Source organism: Eubalaena glacialis, chromosome 3 (genome assembly GCF_028564815.1).
Source record: "Eubalaena glacialis isolate mEubGla1 chromosome 3, mEubGla1.1.hap2.+ XY, whole genome shotgun sequence".
NCBI classification, from domain to species: Eukaryota; Metazoa; Chordata; class Mammalia; order Artiodactyla; family Balaenidae; genus Eubalaena; species Eubalaena glacialis.
In genome coordinates, this window is record NC_083718.1 from 90,594,733 (window position 1) to 90,608,509 (window position 13,777).

At 38.5% G+C, this 13,777-nt stretch overlaps 1 protein-coding gene across 4 annotated transcripts in view; it reads right to left on the reverse strand.

The window, feature by feature from the left end:
• Window positions 1–13,777, reverse strand: part of WDR3 (WD repeat domain 3) — a 36,782-nt gene that overhangs the window by 1,876 nt on the left and 21,129 nt on the right. For all 4 annotated transcript variants that reach the window (XM_061183619.1, XM_061183621.1, XM_061183618.1 and 1 more), the window contains 12 exons: window positions 13,552–13,637; window positions 13,248–13,383; window positions 12,468–12,524; window positions 11,331–11,431; window positions 10,991–11,102; window positions 10,710–10,844; window positions 10,373–10,423; window positions 9,776–9,841; window positions 3,241–3,333; window positions 2,712–2,759; window positions 1,994–2,037; window positions 204–332 (listed from right to left, as the gene is read on the reverse strand). In XM_061183619.1, the coding sequence (XP_061039602.1) occupies window positions 204–332; window positions 1,994–2,037; window positions 2,712–2,759; window positions 3,241–3,333; window positions 9,776–9,841; window positions 10,373–10,423; window positions 10,710–10,844; window positions 10,991–11,102; window positions 11,331–11,431; window positions 12,468–12,524; window positions 13,248–13,383; window positions 13,552–13,637 (1,058 nt within the window). The remainder of the gene's footprint in view (window positions 1–203; window positions 333–1,993; window positions 2,038–2,711; window positions 2,760–3,240; window positions 3,334–9,775; window positions 9,842–10,372; window positions 10,424–10,709; window positions 10,845–10,990; window positions 11,103–11,330; window positions 11,432–12,467; window positions 12,525–13,247; window positions 13,384–13,551; window positions 13,638–13,777) is intronic.

Consider the following 13,777-nt stretch of genomic DNA (forward strand, 5'->3'; position numbering starts at 1 on the left):
GAGTTGGGTCATCACTATCTGCGTTTTACGAGCAAGACTGATTCCAAACGATAAGAATTATGTCAGGCAGCACTGAAATTCCCAACAGTCTCTGAAACGGAAACATCACATTTCTTAATCCCAAAGCATGGACAGCTTCAGGTGAGGCACTACTGGAGCAGTTATGCGGATGAGACATGATATACTTTTGGAAAGGACGTTACCTGAGGAGAAAGAAGAGGCACCTACATAGAAGTTCAACATCAGAGCCCAGCTGGATGAATTCATTAAAGAGCTTAAGAATGTCTGGGATGTAAGAGAAAGGCAGCACAAGCAGAGATTCTTCCAGCTCACTGAAGAGGAAAAAATAAACATTAAAAATGCCACGTTTCTTAACATGGTCAATTTAAAAATCTTTTCCTCTCCTATTTTTTTCTTCTACTTTTATACTTGAGTAGATCTTACCCATCCAGAGTTAAACATACATCTGTATCATGAATGGTTCTCTCTTTTCAACGTTTTGGTTTTTTATATTTAGTATTTTAACCTACTTGATGCATTCTGGTCCATGGCATGGTAGGAGAATCTAACTTTTTTTCTTTCAGATAACCAATTTCTTTAAAGCCTTTTGTTGTATATCCCATCTTTACATGATACTTCTTTTACCATTTATTAGTCCTTCTATATAATAGAGTGTTTTAGGGCTTTAGAGTCTGTTTTGATAACTGATTCTGACAACAATCCTGCACTGTTTTAATTTTGCATTTTTACAGTTTTTTAATCTAGGAGAACAGCTCCCCTCTTGTTCTGGTTTTGGTTTGTTTTACTTTTCTTGAGCTAGTTCTATTATTTCATCAATTCCAACTAGAACTCTCAAGAGGATTTCAATTGGGATCACAAACCTACAGATTAGTTTAAGAAAAACCAAATCTTTAAAACACAGAATCTTCCCATCTAGGAATGCATCGTACCTCCATTACTCTAAATTTTCTTTTACATTTCTCTAGCAAAGTTTCATTATCTTAGATAGGTCCTGTTTGTTTCTTGTATGGGATATATTCAGATATTGTGATTTGTTATTAAAAAAATAACTCTCAGTAGATCAAACTCAAATATTATTCCAAAAATGAATGACAGAAGATATAAAAAATTCTTAAAAAAGCGGTAAGAGAAACAACCGCTTTTTATAACCACTTTTTCTTGTGCTTTTTATAAAGCACAAGAAAGGGAAAGTAAAAATTCACAGGAAAAAATACAAATGGCCAACAAATATAATAAAATTTTAACTTTGTTAATTAAAAATGAAAATAATACAGTACCACCTTTTGCCTCTCAAACCAGCAAAGAATTTTTTAAAAGCTGGTAAAAGTCATTACAGGCACTCTGACAGTAATTAAGCAACATAAACCTTTAAAAATCTCATGTCCATTGATTAGTTAATAGACTGCTAGGACTCTTAAGAAAAATAATCAATGATGACGACAAAGATTTATATATAAAGGTGTTTACTGAAGCAGTATTGATAACACATATGCACCACCCAATAGTAACTATATGTACAATGGAATATTTTGAACTAATTCAATGATGTGTTTTTGAAGACTATTACTAAAGTGAGCAAGTGCTCAGGAAATATTCTGTGAAAAAGGACAGGATATAAAAATGTATACATATGATTCCAACTGTGTATGTACACAGAAAATAAGCCAAAGGAAATATACAACAAAAAATGTCAACAGTTGGTACCTGTGACTGAATTATAGATGATTTCATTACCTAGGATATAAAGTAGCACTGCCCTTCATTTGTCCTTTTTAAAAGTATTCAATATCTCCCTTCATATTTTAGGAGGAAACTTCTAGTTCTCATTCAAAAAGAACATTATAATGAATTATTTTCCATCAAAATTTTGTCGTAGTTAAGCCTCTAAAGAAGATAACCATCAATTATAATGTCTGTTTATCTCATGTTCGATAAATGGTATTAGCTGTAATAACTGTGCACCGGCACTCACCTTGACTTGATTCCTTTAAAAATCTCCAACACATAAGCTGAAGGCTATAAAGGAAGTGTGACAGCATTAGTGATACTCTTGATTTCTTAACTGAAGCTCTCTAATTTCCATCTCCTAAAAACCAGGGATATCTCTCCTTCTTATGAGAAACTGTTCTAAAAATGGCACTACATGCACGGGCTTAGACTGAGTCAGATCTGGGTTCACAATCCAGCTCTGCCACTTATCAACTATGTTCCCTTCAATCTGTAAGTCAGAACAGTCTCCTATGTATAAAATGAAGACACACTGACTCACATTACTATTGTGATGAATGAAACATGCAAGTAAAGTATTGAGTAATTAAAGATCACTAAAAGCATACATTGTCCCAGTATTCTCCCTCTCTCCTCTTTTATCTGACTAATTTATATCAACTTTTCCTCCAAAAACTTCAGTTTCAATGAATAGAATCTTCAGAGGGCTGTGGATACTAAACATAAATAAGCACTAAAAAAAGAATGCCAGTCCAGTCCAACCAGAAAGGATGACTTGAAGTTACACTAAAATGGTCCTTTTGAAATACAAAATGTCTTAGAGGATTCCAGCATTCAAGAGATTTTTAATGACAAAGTATTTCCCAATACGTCTATTCTAAAATCATAACGCCTCTTCACTTCCTCTCTTGTGCCTGAAAGTAACCTGAGAATAACCAAGGGGAAACCATTAGTCTACTCACAGAGATACTGCCATAAGCCATCAGGATGGGGTTGATGGGAAGAGGAACCTATGAAGAAATTATTAAATCAAGTCATTAAAAAACAAGCCTTTGATAGTGCTTATCACAGGCAGGGTCATAACAATATTTTACAGTTTTGAAAAGAGAGACCCTAAAAACTGACCCTAAAGAATTATTAAATTATTTAATAATACCTTTTAGTTTCAATAGTGCTTATTTATGAATGAGTCTGGGCAATACATTTCACCTAGAAATCCGAAATGTTTACCCTGCCTCCCAAACGAAAGCAGGAATCTGAGTTTTTAACTCAATACAATAATCACCATGATCTCAAATGAACTATCCTTGGCTTTTTATTAAGACAAAGCTTCTCAATTCCTTCTTTCTAATGTTTGAATTAGAAAAGATTCTACTACATTTATCTCATTTCCTGATCTGAGTTAATAAATCCCCAAATGATGTTTTTTTCCTCAGGTATTGTCTCTATTTATAAATGTTTCTCAGACTGTAACTTAATGGACTATCTTACCTCTTTCCCTGCAGCTTTACAAATGGCTTTGTGTTCTCTCATTTTTGCAGTTTCTTCTCGGTATAGCTCAATAGCCTCCATGATCCTCTCAGCCTACACAGATGATGGCAAAGAACAGAAGTCATCACAACAAACTCACCATCCCACAACACTGCAAATGGAAGGCCTGACGAAAAGTTACCAAATGAAATTGCTTGAATCAGTTTAATAAAGATGTGCCAATAGTGTGCCAAACAGCATTCAAAGATGTCTTCGGGTTTTGTTTTGTTTTGTTTTAAATTTTACTTATTTTTGGCTGCGTTAGGTCTTCGTTGCTGGGCACAGGCTTTCTCTAGTTGCAGCGAGCGGGGGCTACTCTTCGTTGTGGTACGCGGGCTTCTCATTGTGGTGGCTTCTCTTGTTGCGGAGCACGGGCTCTAGGTGTGTGGGCTCAGTAGTCGCAGCACACGGGCTTAGTTGCAGCATGCAGGCCCTAGAGCACGCAGGCTTCAGTAGTTGCAGCACGTGGGTTCAGCAGTTGTGGCTCGTGGGCTCTAGAGCACAGGCTCAGTAGTCGTGGTGCATGGGCTTAGTTGCTCCATAGCATGTGGGATCTTCCCAGACCAGGGATTGAACCCGTGTTCCCTACTATGGCAGGCGGATTCTTAACCACTGCACCAGAGGGAAGTCCCTGATTTTTCTTTTTTAATTTACAAGGAGACTGGGTCATGGATTCAGGTGAGACTACAAGTGGACACACTGAGTAGGGCAACTCCCAGGAATACCTAAGAGGTGCCACTTTCAGGAGATCAAACCTTCCTTTCTAGAAACCAGGCACTGATCCAACAGATTCAGCACTACTTCTGTCCTTGGTTACAAGGGAGGAAAACAGAGGTTATGATCTTCATCTGTAAATTTCATCAACTTTTTGCCACAAAAGGCCTATCTGGTTGGGATCCTATTTAAAAACGAGATACAGGGGAGCGATCGAGACGGCGGAGTAGAAGGACGTGAAGCTCACCTCCTCCCACAAATACATCAAAAACATATCTACATGTCGAACAGTTCTCACAGAATGTCTACTGAATGCTGGCAGGAGACCTCAGAACCCTGAAAGGGCAAGAAAATCTCCATGTAACCAGGTAGGACAGAAGTAAAAAAAAAAAAAAAAAAGTAAGGAAGTCATCGGGTCAGGACCTGCGCCCCAGGCAGGGAGCTGTGAAACAAGAAAGGTTCCTGCACGCTGGGAAGTCCCCTCACCGGCAGGGAGATCAGCCAGGACAGAGGGAGAGCTTCAGAGCCTTGGAGGAGAACACAGCAACCGATCTGCAGCAGCTAGAATAGAGACCTGCACAGAGGGTCAGTGCAACCGCTCTACACTCCCCAGCCTGAGACGCACGTCTGCCAGTACGGGCAAGGGCTGGGTGTGGAAACTTGGGCTTTGGAGAGGTGCTGTTGTGTGGGCAGTGTGCGAGGGGAGGCGCGGGAGCCACCCTGCAGCCGTTTTCTCTGAGCGAGCTCTCAGGCGGCAGGACACTGCCTACCTACATGAGCTCCAGGAGTGATCACGAGCCGCCTCCGCTCCCATCGTGTGCTCCGGGAGCACACATGAGCCACCGCTGCCGCTGAGAACCCCACGACCAGGCACCAGCCACTGCATCTGCACACCCTCTATTAAGGGGATAATGGCCAGCACATGCTGAGAAAAGAGGCAGCAGGCATCCATACGAAAATCTGCCCTTGCACCCAAAATATTAAACCCACACAGGCTACACAGGGATGCTCCCACATATAAACAGCCCTCCAAGACCACAGTAGATAGACCTCTTCAGTCTAATAGACACTGATTTCAAAAGGGAGATAATGAAAATACTGAAGGGATTAAGAAAGGCTATCAACAGAAATGCAGAGTACTATAAAAAGGAACTAGAAACAATAAAGAGGAACCAAGAAAAATTAGAAAACTCATTTGTCGAGACAAAAACTGAACTACAGGCAATGAACAGCGGAATAAATAATGCAGAACGAATAACTGACCTGGAAGATAGAATGATGGAAATCACCCATCAGGACAGCAGACAGAAAGCCAAATGAGCAAAAATGAAAGCAATATAAGAGACCTATGGGATAATATGAAGTGTACCAATCTACACATAATCGGGATTCCAGAAGGGGAAGAGAAAAGGGGATTGAAAAATTATGGCTGAAAACTTCCCAAACCTAAAGAAGGAAACAGATAAGCAGGTACAGGAAGCACAGAGGGTCCCAAACAAGGTAAACCCAAACAGACCTACACCAAGACATACTATAATAAAAAAGGCACAAGTTAAAGATGAAGAGAGGATTCTCAAGGCAGCAAGAAAAAACCAGTTAATTACGAGGGAACCCCCATAAGGCTATCAGCAGATTTCTCTACAGAAACACTGCAGGCCAGAAGGAAGTGGCAAGATATATGCAAAGTCCTGAAAGGGAAGAATCTGCATCTGAAGATACTCTAGCCAGCAAGATTATCATTTAGAATAGAAGGAGGGATAAAGAATTTCTCAGACAAGCAAAAACTAAAAGAATATAGCAATACTAAACCTATCCTAAAGCAAATATTGAAAGGTCCTGTCTAAGCAGAAAAGTAGGAAAAATATATAGGAAAGAGAAAATTCACAATTGGAAAGCAACTCACATAAATAAGCCAGTACACAGATTAAAAAAAAAAATTAAAATTTTTTTGAACGTGATGATACCACAATGACCAAAAGCATGAACATGAAGATGTAAAACAGGACATCAAAATCATAAAATGTGGGTGAGGAGAGTAAGAAAATGTAGATTTTTCTTTTTTTCATTTCCTAGAATGTGTTTGAGCCTATATGACTACCAGTCTAAGGCAAGTAGATATAGGATGGGGTTAACATACTTGAAAAACAGGATAACTACAAATGAAAAACATACAATAGATTCACAAAAACCAAAAAGAAGAGAACATAATATGAAAGAAAATCATCAAACCACAAAAGGAAAAACAAAGAAAAAGGGACAAAGACGAAATATTGAAAGGGAGGGGATGTAAAAAGATATTTCATGCAAACAGAAATGACAAGAAAGCTGGGGTTGCAATACTCATATTGGACAAAACAGACTTTAAAACAAAGCCCATAAAGAAAGATGAAGAAGGACACTATATAATAATAAAAGGATCAATACAAGAACAGGAGTTTACATTCATCAACATATATGCACCCAATATAGGAGCACTCAAATACGTAAAACAAATACTAATATACAGGGACTTCCCTGGTGACGCAGTGGTTAAGAGTCCGCCTGCCAATGCAGGGGACACGAGTTCGAGCCCTGGTCCGGGAAGATCCCACATGCCGCGGAGCAACTAAGACCATGCGCCACTACTGAGCCTGCGCTCTAGAGCCCGCGAGCCACAACTACTGAGCCTAGGTGCCACAACTACTGAAGCCTGTGCACCTAGAGCCCGTCCTCCACAACAAAGAGAAGCTACCGCAATGAGAAGCCCACGCACCGCAACGGAGAGTAGCCCCCACTTGCTGCAACTAGAGAAAGCCCACGTGCAGCAACGAAGACCCAATGCAGCCAAAAATAAAAATAAATAAATAAAAACAAAATACTAATACACATAAAGGGAAAAACTGACAATACAATAATAGTAGGAGACTTTAACACCCTACTCACATCAATGGACAGATCTTCTAGACAGAAAATCAAGGCAACAGAGATCTTAAATGACACAATAGAACAGTTAGACTTAATTGATATTTTCAGGACATTACATCCAAAAAAGCCAAAATACCTTTCAAAATTGCAACCCAAAAATAAAATACTTAGCAATAGACCTGACCAAGAAAGTGAAAGACTTATACACTGAGAACTATAAAACCTTAATAAAGAAAACTGAAGATGATTCAACGAAATGGAAAGATAGGGACTTCCCTGGTGGCACAGTGGTTAAGAATCTGTCTGCCAACACAGGGCACACGGGTTCGAGCCCTGGTCCAGGAAGATCCCACATGCCGCAGAGCAACTAACCCCATGCGCCACAACTACTGAGCCCACGCTCTAGAGCCTGCAAGCCACAACTACTGAGCCCACGTGCCACAACTACTGCAGCCTGCGCGCCTAGAGCCCATGCACTGCAACAAAGAGTAGCCCCCAATCGCCACAACTAGAGAAAGCCCGCATGCAGCAATGAAGACCCAATGCAGGCAGAAATAAATAAATAAATAAATAAATAAATTTATTTATTTATTTATTTATTTTTTAAAAAAAGAAATGGAAAGATATCCCATGTTCTTGGACTGGAAGAATTAATACTGTTAAAATGGGCATACTACACAAGGCAATTTACAGATTTAACGCGATCCCTATCAAATTACCCATGACATTTTTCACAGAACTAGAACAAATAATCCTAAAATTTATATGGAACCATAAAAGACCCAGAATTGCCAAAGCAATCCGGAAGAGAAAGAACAAAGCAGGAGGCATAACCCTCCCAGTCTTCAGACAATACTACAAAGCTACAGTAATCAAAACAGCATGGTATTGGCACAAAAACAGACATATGGATCAATGGAACAGAACAGAGAGCTCAGAAATAAACCCACACACCTACTGTCAAGTAACCTTCAACAAAGGAGGCAAGAACAATGGGAAAAAGACAGTCTCTTCAGCAAGTGGTGTTGGGAAAGCTGGACAGCTGCATGTAAACTGATAAAGTTAGAACACACCCTCTCACCATACGCAGAAATAAACTCAAAATGGCTTAAAGACTTAAACATAAGGCATGACACCATAAAACTCCTAGAAGAGATCACACACAAAACATTCTCTGACATAAATAGTACCAATGTTTTCTTAGGTCAGTCTCCCAAGGCAATAGAAATAAAAACAAAAATAATTAAATGGGACATAATCAAACTTACAAGCTTCTGCACAGCAAAGGAAACCATAAAAAAAATGAAAAGACAACCTACAGAATGGGAGAAAATATTTGTGCACGATGTGACTGACAAGGACTTAATTTCCAAAACATACAAACAGCTCATACAACTCTACAACAAAAAAACAAACAACCCAATCGAAAAATGGGCAGAAGACCTAAACAGACATTTCTCCAAAGAAATACAGATGGCCAGTAGGCACATGAAAAGATGCTCAACACTGCTAATTATTAGAGAAATACAAATCAAAACTACAATGAGGTACTACCTCACAGTGGTCAGAATGGCCACATTAAAAACTCTACAAATAACAAACGTTGGAGAGGACGTGAAGAAAAGGGAACCCTCTTACACTGTTGGTGGAAATGTAAGTTGGTACAGCCACTATGGAAAACAGTATGGAGGTTCCTCAAGAAACTAAAAATAGAATTACCATATGATCCATCAATCCCACTCCTGGGCATATATCCAGACAAAACTCTAATCCAAAAAGATACGTGCACCCTTATGTTCATAGCAGCACTATTCACAATAGCCAAGACATGGAAACAACCTAAATGTCCATCAACAGATGAATGGATAAAGAAGATGTGGTACACTAGAGGGGTGGGATAGGGAGGGTGGGAGGGAGACGCAAGAGGGAGGGGATATGGGGATATATATATATATATGTATAGCTGATTCGCTTTGTTATACAGCAGAAACTAACACAACAATGTAAAGCCATTATACCCCAATCAAGATGTTAAAAAAAAAAAAAGATGTGGTACAAATGTACAATGGAATACTACTGAACCATAAAAAAGAACAAAATATGCCATTTGCAGCAACATGGATGCAACTAGAGATTATCATACTAAGTGAAGTCAGAAAGAGAGATAAATACCATATGATATCACTTATATGTAGAATCTAAAACATGACACAAATGAACCTATCTACAAAACAGAGACAGACTCACGGACATAGAGAACAGACTTGTGGCTGCTTTGGGGGAGGGATGGAGTAGGAGGTTGGGGTTAGCAGATGTAAGCTATTATATATGGAATGGATAAACATCAAGGTCCTACTGTATAGCACAGGGAACTATACTCAGTATCCTATGATAAACCATAATGGAAAAGAATTTATAAGAATGTATATATAACTGAATTACTTTGCTGTACAGCAAAAATTAACACAACATTGTAAATCAACTACACTTCAATTTAAAAAAAGAGTCTGTAATCAAAAAAGCAAACAAACAAACAAAAAACCCCCACTTATTGCTCACCCCACCCCTGTGATTCAGATTCAGCAGGTTTGGGCTAGGGCCTGGGAAGTTCCTTTTCTAACAAGTTCTCAGGGGATGCTGATGCTTCTGGTCTGGGGGCTCCACTTTGAGAACTACTGCCATAAAGTAAAGAGATTAGAATAGGGGCTCTGAACACTTATTTGGTGATTTTAGGGTCAAATCTAGAAAAAGGGCAATTTCATGCTGTTTTTATTTCTTATAATTGTTTCCTTTGTGTTTTTCTTTAGATTTTAATAAAATACTTTTTGGAAATAAAAAAAAATTAAAAATGAGATACTGCATTCTAGTATCAACTTACTGCTTTGACCGTTTCAATAGTTTTCTTTCCAGTAAAGTAATTGTCACCTTGAGTCTCTCCCGGAACCTGCCAGGAACAAAGAGATCCTTTAACAATATCATTGACAGGTGTTAAAGAGCCAATAAATTAATCTTATATCCAGAAAAGAATAGACATTACTATGTTATGATGACTGCTACATGGTGTTTTCAGCTACCATTAACTGAGTACTTAGTAAGTGCCAGACACTATGTTAAATGTGTTATATGCATTATCAGAAGAATATCCTGCTCTACAACACATGTTTAAAGAGAATGCCCAATTTCTCAAATTTTTTCTGATTTTTGATTTACAGTGAAACAACTGCCTGAAGCCTCCTTAAAAAAAAAAAGCCAGAATGACAATCATTCAATACCAAATCTGGTCAATCATTTGTCCCATAAAATCAGGATATACAGCTGGATTAAGAAGGACTACACAGATTCCTCCCCATATCAGCTGCGGACGACTTTGGCATCTAGTCCCAATTCTAATCCCATTAGAAATTCTTGCAATTACAGTAAATTCCAATAAGATAATTACAGGACACAGACTGAGGGTCCCGAAATATTTACTTACTACTGGTTGGTCTTCTTTGGCCACACTCTCCTCATATTCTGCTTCCCTTTGCTGACAAGAGATAGATATAAATTAATTTCAGAGAAAAAACATGACCCCTATGTGAAGTGAAATGAGACAGTGAGAAGCTGCTTCTTTCACAATCCAACCCCCTTATGGCATCTCTGTCTCCGCTTGGCTGCCGAAGTGGTGTCAGCAGTCTTGGAAACATCTTTTGGAGCTCAATGGACTTGCACTGACTGAGGTGTGACAGCACTAGACAGGAAACTCGAGCTGAGACAGCGTGTCAGATACTGACACCCACCAGCACATTTGTAACCAAGGCTGAACTCCTTACCATCTCCCTTTCTTCCTCAAGAATAAGAGGCTCCCTTGTTCTCTCCCAAAGTCTCAGAGATTTGTCATGGGACGATGATACAATATAGTCCCCACTGGGGCTTACAGCCAAGCACCATATTTCCTGGTGATGCCCCTGCAGACAGAAAGGACAAAAAACAAAAATCCTGAGTAAGAATACCGTATTCATAGACCGCTAACTGCTTACATTAGTGGGAAATCAACACTTGATCTTAAAAGAAGTTCTTAAGTACTGAGCAAGCAAAGCAGGCAAGAGGTTACCTCCAGAGTTTGTATGTGTTCAAATTTGTCTGCATCCCACTGCTTAATCTTATGGTCCTTCCCAGCAGTGAAGAACAGGTGAGACTTGGGTACAAACTTTAGGTACATCACACTGAAAAGTGAGAGAAGTACTCAAACGTCATCAAATTCCTCATCATTAAAAAGAGTCTTATACACATAAATAGCTTTTGAACAGCTAGTTCTAGAGTGTTTGACTATTTATATTTTAGAATTTTTAACTTCTGACTATCTGAGAACACGAAATAATAGACACAGATGCTCCCGGGAAATGATACCTACAGGTGACTCAACGGCACGTCTTTGAAAAGATGACACCTACCTGTCATCATGTGCAAACAGAGACTTGTGGCAGTCCCCAAAGTCCAGACCCCAGATCTTCACATTCCTGTCGGCAGAGCCAGTTGCTATCAGTGCTCCATCCTAGGAGGAAGAGAAGTAAAACATTACTTGATTATCTGAAACTCTAATTGGAGAAAAGCTAACCAGAACATGTATCCCATTTCTTCCAAAAACATTAATGCCAAAAAATTAATTTCATCTCTTTACCAAGAGCACCTACATCCTTGCTTTTACCTACAGATCTACTTAAAAAGCTTGTAAGTGAGCAAGAACTCTGTGGCTTAGATGTTTTGGTCCTGCTACAGGACAGTGTTGTGCCTTGATGTAGGTTATGTTTACTTTGTTCAATAGATAGAATAAAGAATCTCTAATCTCTGTCATAGAGTTCGGGGGGAGAGAAGAGGGAAAGAGAAGAATGAGGCTGGGAAAGAATCTACTATATAGAATGTTTACGACCTAGCCCTTTTTATACCATGTCTCCTATCACTGCTTCTCTTATCTTTCCTGTTTTAGCACCTAGTTCAAATTGCTGTCAACATAACAAGAAAACTGAAAATATTTTCTGACACCAATTTATTCTGTTGATGCACTGAGTGCAGACAGCTAGAGCAGGGGCCAATTCCTTTTACACAGACTAAACATTGTTTTTAAATATATATTGCCACTCCTAATCATAACTAGACATTGCAAAAAATATGACTTTGGTCAAGAGACTAGAAGTATACATAACGCAAAATACCGTAAATATTGAGAAGTTCCATTTTCCTTACGAACATTATACTTCAGAACAAAGGGGGCTGCCTTTTTGAAAGTTCTTCATATTTTAGGGTGTTCTACCAATTATATTATTTTTCTACAAGACAATACTATTTGGGGAATCCAAAACAGGGAGTTGGTTATGAGGATTAATTCAGGTATCTGTGAAAATATTCTAAAAGCATTAAAGAAATATATATATTTAAGGTATGATTGTAATATATATTTTTATAATTTTTTTTAGGATAGTCAGTTATACAACAAACTGAAAAACACTAAAATGAAGCTATCAAGCCAAGAACTAAGATAGCATTTTAGAAAAGACAACTTGTTACTGAGACACTATTTAAATTTTACTTACATAAGAGATGTCCATGCATATGACAGGCAGTTTGTGTCCATACAGTGAGAGAAAAAACTAAACATTAAAAAAATATATATATATAAATAACTCATGTCTATAAAAATACAGGCATAATTTATTACCTGTAGATCTAAAATATAACTTTAAATACAATGCTAAGACTGTTCTGGATTGCTTTATGTCTGTAGTTTCAAAGAAGACAGTCAAACCACTGAAGGCGACTTGTACCCATATCTAGCATACAACCCCTGCATGCACTTGCCAAGATTGCTGCAATATAGTGGAGCCAGGGCTGCTGCAGAAGCCTATTCCCTCAGTCAGAATATGGAACAGAGACGTTCTCTGGATCTCTTAGCTGAAAAGTCTCTGGAGCACTTGCTTCACAACAATATTTCCAGGTCCAATCCAGTCCCACTGAGACTCTGGGCGTAAAGCCCAGTAATCTATATTTTTAAAAGCAACCCAAATGATCCTGACTTACAGCCAAGTGTGGAATCACTGCCTAAGACACCTAGCAATGCTCTTAAAACTACTGGCTACAACAGGATTTTCTGTCCACAGATTTTCTGAACATATGAAATACAACTTGCTTTAAACAAAATTTATGAACCAAAGGATTCTTTTAAAACCCTAGCCTTCCCAGTGCACTTGCAATGTTTTGATTCACAAATTTTTAGAAACATACTACTGCTGGGAACAGTCAAGGCCACTTCTTTATAGTCTCAACCCAAGGTCAGTCAGAAAGAAAGCAAATATCCATAGGCATAACCACTGTACCTTTAAAGTATCAACATAGAAAATTTTCACAGTACAGTCCAGCAAAGACACAGCCAACAGCTTTTGATTGGGAGAGTAACTGACACACAGAACTTCTTCATCTAGTTGCAAGGTTCGGGTTTGCTTCACAGAAAGCCTAGCATTACAGAAAGCATCAAGAAAAATGAGTACTCTACAAAGGCACAAAAAAATTCCAAAAACCCTCTGGAGCTCAACAGAAATATCAATACATGTCAAAAACCCATTCAATGGTTCCCCATTTTCGCTCCCCAAAAATGGACACAAATAAAAAATGTCCACTCACCTCTTCTGGGTACTGTTTTCATCTTTCACCAACTCAAAATCCCAGAACTTGGCAGATTTATCTGCACCACCTGTCACAAAGCCACGCTGAAAATCAAATGACATTTCCGTTAAAAAAAATCTTAGTACAGGAAACTTTAATAAGACACCTCAAAATAGTATAAAAGACCATTTTTATTTAATGGCATGGGATAAGAATTAGGATATGTGGTTTTTCCTTAACTCCC